Source organism: Cebus imitator, unplaced genomic scaffold (assembly GCF_001604975.1).
Source record: "Cebus imitator isolate Cc_AM_T3 unplaced genomic scaffold, Cebus_imitator-1.0 Scaffold106, whole genome shotgun sequence".
NCBI lineage: Eukaryota > Metazoa > Chordata > Mammalia > Primates > Cebidae > Cebus > Cebus imitator.
The window spans coordinates 4,603,647-4,614,425 of record NW_016107421.1 but is presented as its reverse complement, the minus strand read 5'-3'; the positions used below and the strand labels follow the sequence as shown (position 1 = coordinate 4,614,425).

General features: G+C 53.8%; 1 protein-coding gene and 1 non-coding gene across 2 annotated transcripts; both read right to left on the bottom strand.

Annotated features, from left to right (window-relative positions):
* Nucleotides 1–3,467: 3,467 nt before the first annotated feature.
* Nucleotides 3,468–6,111, bottom strand: PRLH (prolactin releasing hormone). Its single transcript, XM_017537749.2, has 3 exons — nucleotides 5,925–6,111; nucleotides 4,054–4,212; nucleotides 3,468–3,739 (listed from the first exon to the last, which is right to left on the bottom strand). Exons 1-3 carry the CDS (start codon nucleotides 6,085–6,087, stop codon nucleotides 3,573–3,575), a joined length of 489 nt encoding a protein of 162 aa, XP_017393238.1. The 5' UTR covers nucleotides 6,088–6,111; the 3' UTR covers nucleotides 3,468–3,572.
* A 334-nt stretch (nucleotides 6,112–6,445) lies between these two features.
* Nucleotides 6,446–6,550, bottom strand: LOC119472589. Its single transcript, XR_005201736.1, has one exon. It is a non-coding gene; the product is annotated as a U6 spliceosomal RNA (small nuclear RNA).
* Nucleotides 6,551–10,779: the final 4,229 nt, after the last annotated feature.

Below are 10,779 nucleotides of genomic sequence, written 5' to 3'. Positions count from 1 at the left end.
CCAGGGAGAGGACACAGAGGCCAATCATTGCCTACGGCCTGCCTGCCAGAAGCCACTGCCCCCATCCAAGAGGCCTCTTCCTCCTCCAGGTTCTGGCAGCTGATTCCTGCCCTCGTCCATTGGCCCTCTCGGGGGTGGGGGGGCGGGGCAGAGCCCCTCCTGGCCAGCCTGCGTTTCTCAGCGTTCAAACCACAGCTTCATAACAGCTCCTCCCTCATGATCCCTGGCCTTGTTATCCTAACTGGAGGAGCCACTGGGATCCACTGGGTCCCTGGAAGATCCAGCTTTCAATCTTGGGGAAAAGGAACATCTTGGGTCTCCCTTGGAGTGTGGCTTCCTGGTGCTAGTGTGACTGAAATGACCTTCTCACGTGATCTATACTAGACAAATGCAGATGAGATTTCACATACCTCTCTCATGAGCTCCAAGAAAAGCTAAAGGATAAAGAAAACAGTAGCTTCTGAGAGGGCCTGTTCCCTTGGTTTTCAGACAATTTCGCAGGTGAAATCTGACTGTTATTGCTATGCGCATTGCAGTTTACAGCTGTAATAAAGTCGGACCATTTCTCATGCAATGATTCCCTCGCAGATGAAGAACATGAAGTGTGAGTCCCCAGTGTGCTAGGCTGTGTCCTCGTGCCCCGTTCCCCTGCAGTGGGCCCTGAGCCGGGGTGGGGACCCACCCTGGGGGCGGCAGGAGGCTGGGGTTGCCCAATGGCCACCAGACGGCGCTCCGGCATTGCGTAAGGCTGGCCCCACGGTCCTGGGGTCCTGAGTGCTCGCTCTGCCGAAGAGCAAAACAGGAGGCTCTCAGAGGAACTGCGGAAGAGTTGCCGGATGACGTAGAAAGGGAGAAATACGAGGGAGGTTTGTAGGGTGCCTGGAGGCCCGGCTGCCTGTTTCCCCCTTTGTCTTGGCAGCCTACTGTGGCTATGCCAGAATTTATTATTAAAATATATCATTTGACTCCTTCAGGAATCATTTCGTGGCCTCCCCAAAAGTAGACAGATCTGTCGTGGTCCTGGACCCCTGGGTCCCTGCTCACCCGGGACTGTGACTGCCCCTTTCCCTTCCTCAGTCACCACTAGGCAGGTGGGGCTCAACCCTGCGCCTGAGTCACCTGGGGAGCTGCAGAGAGCCCCGCACCTAGGTAGGGCAGGTTGGCTCACGCCTGTAATCCTGGCACTTCTTTGGGAGACTGAAGTGGGACGACCACTTGAGGCCAGGAGTTTGGGACCAGCCTGGACAACAAAGGGAGAACCTGTTTCTACAGGAACAACAGAAATGAAAAGTTAGCTGGGCGTGGTGGTGCGCACCTTCGTCCTGGCTACCCTGGAGGCTGAGGTGGGAGGATTGCTACAGCCTTGGGGGTTGAGGCTGCAGTGAGCGGTGATCAAGCCCCTCACTCCAGCCTGGACCCCATCTCGAAAAAGAAGAAAAGGGGCCCCACAGCTGCGTCTCACCGGAGGTTCTGATCCCATCAGCCTGCACAGGGATTTCTAAATCCTTCCAGGTGAGCCTAGGCGAGGCCTGAAGACTAGCCCCTGCCGCCTCTGACACCTGCGTGTGGAAGGCTCACCTGTGTCAATGCTCCACTACCTTATCTTCTGGTCCCGAGACGGTGCTGGGGCGGGGCAGCAGGCAGGAAGGCCCCTTTCTGCGAGCACACAGGGAGAGGACCTGGCAGAGCTGCAAACATTTGTGTCACAGATGATTCATGAGAAGTGGCTCCAGGATCCCACTGGCTCCAGACACTGGGGGAGGCTCATCCGTGGGCCACCATCCGGGCTGCTGCTGGGGAAGCAGCTCCAGCCCGGCTTAGCCTGAGTGTGGACCTACCTGTGTCAGTGAGCTGCTGTTTTCCTGTGGGTGGTGGTGGTGGAGCCTGAGACTTGGTGATGTTGATGAGTGGCCCTGGGAGCCCCTGCAGTTCCAGCCTGTGACTCTAACCTTCTCCCCTCCCTTCCTTTCCCTCCTTTCTCCCTCCCTCCCTCCCTTCCTTCCTCCCTCCCTCCCTCCCTTCCTTCCTCTTTTCTTTTTGAGACAGAGTTTTGCTCTTGTCACCCAGGCTGGAGTGCAGTGGTGTGATCTCACCTCATTGCAGCCTCTGCCTCCTGGGTTCAAGTGATTCTCCTGCCTCAGTCTCCGGAGTAGCTGGAACTACAGGCACCTGCCACCACACCTGGCTAATTTTTGTGTTTTTAGTAGAGACGGGGTTTCACCATGCTGGCCAGACTTGAACTCTTGACCTCAGGTGATCTGCCAGCCTTGGCCTCCCAAAGTGCTGAGATTACAGGCGTGAGCACCGCGCATCTTGTTTCCTCTTGAGCACCGCGTGTCTTGTTCCCATCCTATTCTTCTGGATGGATCTGTGTCCAGGTCAAACTTTGGATTGGAGGAAGCTGGTTAAGCCTGTTACATGGCTGGGTTGGGGGTGGGCTTTGGGGAAGGGGTTTGCACTCACAGAGCACCCTCCTGTGCCAGCTGGCATGCAGGTGCCACTCCCACCGAGCTCAGGAATGAGGTAAGCACTGCTGTCTGGTGGCGTGCAGATGTGGAAACTGAGGCTCAGTGATGCCAGGGGATAAATTCAGTCTCCCAGGTGGTGCAATTGTGCCCCCAATGCCAACGTAAGCTACACCTGAGGCAGGACGTGGAGACATCCCCGTGTGATTTGAGAGACACAGCATGGCGTGGGAGCACTCTAGGTGCAAGTCTCCCTGCCATGGGCCAGAAGCAATCCATGATGCATCTTCCCTGAGTAAGAGAGAGGCAAGACAGACTGCGATAAAAGGAAGAGCAGTTCCCGGGGTTGAGGGGAGGGATGAACAGGTGGGGCCCAGAGGACTTCTAGGACAGCTGAACGGCTCTGCGTGATGCTAGAGCATGTTGTCTTGCATTTATGCAAACCTGCAGGATATGCAGTGTGAAGAGTGGGCTCTGACACGCACTGGGTGGGGATGGCGATGTGTCAGCGTAGATTCCTCCACTGGGACAGAGGTACCCTCAGTGGGGGTGCAGATCGTGGGGAGGCTGCATGGATGTGGGGGAAGGGGGCGGGTGGGAATTCTCTATACCTTCTACTCAGCTTTGCTGTGAACCTATAGCTGCTCTGAAAAATAATGTCAAAAAAAAAAAAGAGGACTGGGTTGAGAGGGCTGCCCAGGGCTCAGGCGGGGAGCTGTGCCACCTTCCTGTGGGGATGGTGTCCTGCAGAGTGTGGTGCTGGGCACCTCCTGGCCTCGTGCCATGCACAGCCTGGGCAGCCACTCAGGGCAGCTTGGGGGTGGCTGTGGGCTGCCGGTGTTGAAGGGTGGTTCTGTTTCCCAGCTCAGTGTCAGGGGCCCTCTGGCAAGTCACAGAGCCTTTACTTCCAAAGGAGCTGCTGGGCTCTGAGGTTCTTTCTAGTCTAACATCCCAGGAGGCAACAACTTCAGGGTCACCACCACACAGTCACGGACGCAAAACTAAAGGAGGCCAGAGCTTTTATTAAGATTGAAGGGAAAGGAGCCCATGAGGGTGAGGAAAGGGCGGGGTGAGGGAGGCTCCAGGGTGATTTTCTTGACAAGCTGGCTACCACCCATCCTGTGAGGACTTAGCGCCACCTTCCAGGGGGAAGCAGGTCAGCTGGGGTTGCAGGCCAGACTTGGAGACGTCCCCCAGGGCTGCCCTCCTCCGACCGAAGCGGCCCACAGGCCTGATCCTGCGACTGGTGTACCAGGCAGGATTGACGTCAGGGTCTGGAAAGGAAAGAGCGGGAGCAGACCATGGGCACTGTGTGCTCTGGAGGCAGCAGGGCAGAGGGCACAGACAGGGCCTCTCAGCCCAGTCACCAGGCCATGCTGGGACCCACTCGAGGAAGACGTGCCCAGAGCTTCTGGCGAGGCCATTTCTGGGCGTGGGCTGGCTTTGGGAAGCAGAAGTTCAAAAACCACCAGGACTGATTTCCCTTTCCTCTCCCGCACACCCTTCCCTGCCAGGTTCTCGAGTGACCAGGCTGCACCAGGCCCTGGGGTGAGGCGGGGCGGGGTGGGGGAGGCTGACAGGCACTCACTGCGGGTCTCCATGGAGTGCCGATGGGTCTGATCTGCAGCCCCGCGCAGGGCCAGGCCCAGCATCAGCAGGCACAGGAGCCAGGCCCTCAGCACCTTCATCCCTTGGCTCCTTCCAGGAGGCCCTGCTGGAGGGGGGATCCAAAGGGGGAGGACACGGCCTGGGGGAGAAAGGGCAGGAGCAGGCTTACACTGGCATCAGAGTGCATGTGCACAGACCTGGGACTTTGGGTAGAGTGAGCACTGTGTGTGTGAAAGGGAAGCATGTGCATGAGTGTGTGTGCATGTCAGTGCACAGGTGTATGTGTGTGTATATGTGTACAATGGGGTGCGACTTGTGTGCACATGGGTGCATGCATGTATGAGAGTGTGCGTGTGTGCATGTGTACCTAGCCACATACATCTCCATGTGTTACTCTGATCTGTGCTGGGTTGAGAATGAGCACAGAAGTAGCAGTTAAACCTGGCCCTCTGCATGGTCCCCTACCCACCTGTGCCCCCATTCTCTCCTCTGTGCAATGAGGGTTAAGTGAGATGCTCATGTGTGTGTCCGCCTCTGACCAGCTGGTCATATATGCACTGATGCTCCTCATCAGAAAGCCACCAGGAGGTGTGTGAGCTAGGCGTGTAAAGTTGAGCTGTCATGGGACAGCCTTGGGTCTGTCTGCCTGTGTTAGGGACCTGAAGGTGCAGCCAGCCTCTGAGCAGGCTCAGGCTTGTTGCACACCCAGGACAGCAGGTTTGTGGGGAGGAGCCTGGGTAGCTGCACAGGTGGAGGCAGCCACTTGCCCAACCTCAGACATGGCTGGGGAGCTGGGGAGTGCCAAGCCTGGACCGGGCTTGGGGGCTGGAATCCAGTGCACGGTCCTTTCCCACATGCATCTCATGTCAGGATGTCAGCCGACAGCTGCGTGCCGTGGAATGTGTCTGCATCCCCTGTCCTGACCAAGGCCACTCACCCTTGCCATGACGCCAGATCCAGTCTTCTAGGTGCCAAGGTAAACCTGCAGCACCTGGGATCTCTTCTCATAGGGAAGGGCCACTCTCTATGGGTGATGAGAGGAGGGGGCTGCCATGGATGGGACTGGGTGCCTAGAAAGCCCCTGCCACCCCACTGGAGTGGAGGGGCTGAAATGCCCAAACAGCATCCAACCTGGCAGACCAGGAAACACCTGCTGCAGGTGCCCCTCCTCCTTGCTCCCCCTGTGGCATTTGGGTGCCGTGAGAAGATGCCCAAGAGCTCTGTCTTGCTCAGGGGAGGACCCCTCTGCTGACCTTGACTTTCAGCCCCTCCCTGAGCCCCACAGAAAGTGCTCTCCATCAGAACAATGTAAAATTCCTACCCCTCTCCTTTTTAGAGGCCCGGTGGGGCGTCCCATGATAGGTGGGGTGAGTGTTCCCCAGCCTAGAGGAAATGGAGGTGCCACCTTGAAGAGTGATGAAGAGATGCTTCCCAGCAGGCTGGCTGTTTGCTTTTCCTCTGGCACAGGACCTACGCCAGGTAAGGGGTGTCCCAGAATGCTAGTGATGCTCACTTGGCTCCTGATCCCCAGGGACCTGCCTCCCTGAAAGGTGGAGACTTTGGCTGCCTGCCTGGTGGGATTTCCTGGTCAGCGGAGCTGAATGGGACGTCTTTGCCTGGTGTCTCTACCATGGACAGCACCAGAGCCTCAGGACCCTGGGAGGGCAGGGTGGCTTTGGATGCAAGAACCCAGGGGCAGCTGCCTTTGCCTGTCCTGCTCAGGGCTAGTAACCTCAGCTGCCAGGAGAACAGGCAGAGTCTCAACCTGACCCACACTCAGACAGAAAGGAAAGATTTTACAAAGTAGCAAAGCAAAGGACCCCAGTTCCAGCGCCTGGATGTGCTACTCACCGCTCTCGAGTGTGGTAGAGGCGCTCGCAGAGTGTGGCTGCCGGTGCAGTGGGGCTGAGGAGGCAGGAGCCACTGTCCCGCTTTTATAGCTCCTGAAGAGGAGGAAGCCGGTACCTCCAGGTGCCCTCCCCCAAACCAGCCTGTCACCCTCAAAGGGTGACATCAGGAGCAACCCTGTGTCTTTTCTCGTTCCTTTCTTTTATTTATTTATTTTTAAAAAACTCATCAGTGACGCGATTTGTTCCTTCCTGGGTTATATAATTTCATTTGGATCAAGTGGTCTTAAAACACATTAGCTTCCCTTCTTCGCATTCGCCTTCAGGCAGGCCGCAGAGTCAAGTGTCTGCTCAGCCTTATGCATGGGGCTCCCGGGCTCCTTCCAGCCCTCTCTCCCTGCCTTTAAATCACCGTGTTCAAGGGCAAGGCGAGAAGGGACAGTCGCCAAAGCACAATGCTGAGGCTTTTTATCTTCTTGATGTGCTCGGTCCTCGTTCATTCACCTGCCTGACAGTCCTACCTGCATTTGTTGGATGCACGTCTTCCTCATTCTGTAACTTACGTGCAGGGGCCATGCTATTCTTCTCTGTATCGTTCCAATTTTAGTATACGTGCTGTCGAAGCAAGACTCTCTAACTACGATAGGTGGCTCCTAGGCTTTTACAGTCTTCGTGATTAGTGTTAAACATAAACAAGTTTATTATTCTCATGTTTATTTTTATTATAAAAGAAACAAATGTATTTTTGTTATTAAAACAGTTCATATACATTTGGAAAAAAATAGAAAAAATTGCATTGATCATGTTAAAGAAGCTTCTCGCTTCTACATTTGATGCATTTTCATCTAGTGAGCTTCCCACATATTTTCTGGGTAGATTCATCACATTCGTACATGTTGAAGTTCATTCTTTTCACCTAACACTATAACAATCATGCCCTCAAGTTGCCAAATAATCTGTAAGTTTGTGCCATTTTAAGTAACTGTGCAATGTTCTACCATTTAACATGGACCTAAATCATTCGTGTTCTGGATAATTATAAGTTATACTAATGGTCTTTTATATGCAGTTGAGTACAATCTTTTTTTTTTTTTTTTAATATTTTCGAGATGGCATTTCACTCATATTGCCCAGACCGCAGTTCAATGGCACAATCTCGGATCACCGCAACCTGCCCCTCCCGGATTTAAGTGATTCTCCTGCCTCAGCCTCCGGAGATTACAGGTATGTGCCACCATGCCCGGCTAAGTTTTGTATTTTTTAGTAGAGACAGAGTTTCTCCATGTTGATCAGGCTGGCCTTGAACTCCTGACCTCAGGTGATCTGCCCGCCTTGGCCTCCCAAAGTGCTGGGATTATAGGTGTGAGCCACTGTGCCCGGCCGAGTACAATCTTTTTAAGGAAAATATCTGGAGAGGAAACTTAGCACCTGCTTCCTGTGGATTGGTGCAGATGATCAATGTGCCACTTCCATTTTTTCGGAAAAGCTTCTGAGCAATACTTTGCCTTTCAGGGAACAGGGCACACTCGACTCCTCTCTTGCTGCTTTTTCCCAGTGAGCCAGGTTTGTGGCTGGTGGGCTCCCTGCGAGCCCTGGAGTCCAGGGGTGGCTGGTAGCAGGAAGTAGGGTAGGGAGCACTGGAAGGGTGACAGGGTGGGGCACACAGTTCCCAGCTTGGGCTGCAAATTAGAGTCACCTGGGAGCCTTAAAAACTTCCCAGTAGCTGCGCTCTACCTGGAATGAATTCCATCAGAATTCCTGGGGGTAGCTCAGGCATCAGTGACGGTGAAAAGCTCCACCCCTGAAAATTTTTATTAATGTAGGTTGAGTATCCCAAATCCAAAAACCCCAAATCTGAAACATTCTGAATGCTGACCTGTTGCTCAAAGGAAATGATCATTGGAACATGTTGGATTTTCAAATTTGGGATGTTCAACTGGTGAATATTGTGCAAACATTTCAAAATCCCCCTGCAAAAAAACCTCAAAATCCAAAACAGTTCTGGTCCCAAGTATTTTGGATAAGGGAACCCAACCTGTAGTGGTGACGGTGATGGTTAAGAATCACTGTCTTGGAGGTAGGTTTTCTGCCCAGTGCTAGGCCTGCCTGGAGCAACAGAAACTGCGAGACACCAGGGTTTGGGGGCAGCTTCCTGGGCATCCACCACTGGAGAGAGAGAGAGAGAGAGAGAGAGAGAGAGAGAGAGAGAGAGAGAGAGAGAGAGACTGTGTGCGTGCGTGCTCGCAAATCATCTGTCATAGTGTGGCTTTGGCATCTTGCCACCTTGGGAGTCTACCAGTGGGAAGCAGCAGGTGGGCTGGGGGTAGCACAAGGATCAGTCCTGCTTAGCCCACCCCAACGTGGAAACTGATGGCATCCATCAGAGGCCTCGGAACTGCTGAGAGGCACTGTGGCTGGCTGGAGATGCTGCGACAGCAAGTGAGGTGTGGGCTGCTCTTGCAGTAATGCTGCGAAGCTGCAGGCCTGGCCTGGGCATCTCAGGCTGCACATGGCTTCAGTGTTCTTTGAGAAATGAATCCCACAGATGGAGTTCAGCCATCGACAGGCAACTGGGGAGCTTTTCCCCATCCCTGTTTAATTGGGTCATGGGACTCAGGACAGGTAGAGCCAAACACTCTTTGTCCAGCTTCAGTTGGTCAATATTTCATCCAGGACGTGATGTGGCCACTTGAGTTGTGGCACATGGGAACTAGAACATGTGCAGGAAAGTCCCCTCCCTGGGGAAAGTACATCCACCCGCCATGCTACCTTCCCAGAAGCCTTGGGGATAATGGGAAGGAAGATTCCGACTGCCATGCCTTCTAGTCCTAATTTAGTAAGCTACTTACATTTTATTTTATTTTTTGAGACAGAGCCTTGCTCTGTCACCCAGGCTGGAGTGCAGTGGCATGATCTCGGCTCACTGTAACCTCCACCTCCTCTCCCAGGTTCAAGTGAATCTCCTGCCTGGGACTACAGGCACCCACCACCATGCCTGGCTAATTTTTGTGCTTTTAGTAGAGGCGGGGTTTCGTCATGTTGGCCAGGCTGGTCTCCAACTCCTGACCTCAAATGATCCACCCACCTCTGCCTCCCAAAGTGTTGGGATTACAGGTGTCAGCCTCTGTACGCACCAGCTACTTATTTACTATTGTGTGCCTTTCTTTATTGAATGAAGCTATCATAGTGGTTTTCTTGTTTACTCTGTTAACACAGTGCAGCACAAGAATAGATTTTCTTTTCTAACATTAAAGAATTCCTGGCTCTCTTGGGATGAACCTTACCTGGTTAAGATACAGTAGGTTTTCTAATACATTCCTGGATTTGTTTCATTAATCTTTTATTTAGAATAGATCTTTTGGGTTGTACTCAGTGGTTCACACCTGTAATACCAGCACATTTTGGGAAGGCTGAGGTGGGAAAATTGCTTGAGGCTAGGAGATTGAGAGCAACCTGAGCAACACAGCAAGACCTCATCTCTACCAAAAAGAAAATCCAGTGTATAGATAGATATTTTAAAATATGGTGCCTGTACTTCTCCGTCCTCATGTTGCCTTCCGTAGGAAGGTCTTACCAGGCTTATGGAAAGAGGAACCATGCTTCCCTTTTCCTGTCCTCTGAAAGAGATCTGGTAAAGACAGGAATTCCAGAGCTGTCTGGGAGACACATGGGGTAGGGCTTGGGCTGAGAAGAGGGGCAGAAAAGGAGTGGGCTGGGAGGTCCTGGGTTGGGGTTTCCAGACTGAGAGCTGGGGGGCTGAGGTGGGAGCTTTGGGGATGGGGAAACGCTGAGGTCAATCATGGGCAGGTGCTGGAGGATGGCCCGGTGGCTGCTCGCTGGGCCTGGAACTCTTTATTTCGTTATTTGCTTACATTTGAGATCCCAAAGCAGCCCAGAGCTCTTTAATGAGGCCTCAGCCATAAACCTGAACATGGGCATGGACAGAGGACAGGTGGCTGTGAGTAGCCCCAGAAAGGGGGGCACACCTGGGAGGAGGCAAGAAGAGGACAGGTGGCCCGGGACGGACAGAGAAAGAGGACTCAGTGAAGGACCTGGAGGAAGTACCAGGGAGGAGGGTCTTGCAGGGAGAAGCAGGAGGAGAGAAGGAGGCAGAGAGTCCTTGAAGCAAAGAAGGGATCATCCGAGTCAGGGACTGTGTCTCAGCACCCACCTGCCGGCTCTTTTGCTTGTGGTCTGTAGGCGAAGGTCCAAAGCCAATCTTGAACACGTGGTTGGCAAACGTCTTCTGAAATGGGCCAGATAGTAAATGTGTCCAGCTTTGTGGGTCACAGGATCTTGGTGGCAGCTGGCCAACTCTGCTGTTGTAGCAGAAAAGTAGCCATGGAGAAAAAGGCAGATGAATGGGTGTGGCTGGGCTCCCAGGAAACCTGGCTTAGGAAGACAGGCCGCAGCTGGCTTTGGCCCACCATGCTGTTTGCTACCCTGGGTCTAGGTCTTCAGCTGGCAAACTGTCGCAACAGGTGTGCACTCCACACCGTGAGACCCTCACGCTCTTGGGCAGTGACCTCTTTCTGAAACCCCTTGTGTAAAGTGGGAGAACAAGCGAACGCACAGGGCGGAAGCGCTGTGCCATCTGAACAGATGAAGTGACCTGGCGCCCTGCTAGTCCAGGCACGGCCACCTCTCCCCTGGCATGGGCTGTCTCTAGGTTGGCCAGCAACTCGCATGTCCATGGCCCTGCCCATCTCTCTCTTGGGCATCTGGAACAATAAGTTATGGCCACTGGAGGGAACAGTCCCAGAGCTGGGCTGAAGAGGCCATTGAGAGCAGCCACCTGCCGAGCAGGGTGAGGAGTAGTTCACAGACAAGGCGGAAGAGAAGGGCACGAGGGGGCTGAG

Bases quoted from the DNA above. Each gene is read 5' to 3' on its own strand.
- PRLH (XM_017537749.2), bottom strand. From the start codon at position 6,087: ATGTCACCCTTTGAGGGTGACAGGCTGGTTTGGGGGAGGGCACCTGGA. The intron at 4,213-5,924 runs GTGAGTAGCACA...TTTCTCCCCCAG, and splicing joins CTCTACCACACTCGAGAGCG to GCCGTGTCCTCCCCCTTTGG. The intron at 3,740-4,053 runs GTGAGTGCCTGT...TTTCCTTTCCAG, and splicing joins GCACTCCATGGAGACCCGCA to ACCCTGACGTCAATCCTGCC.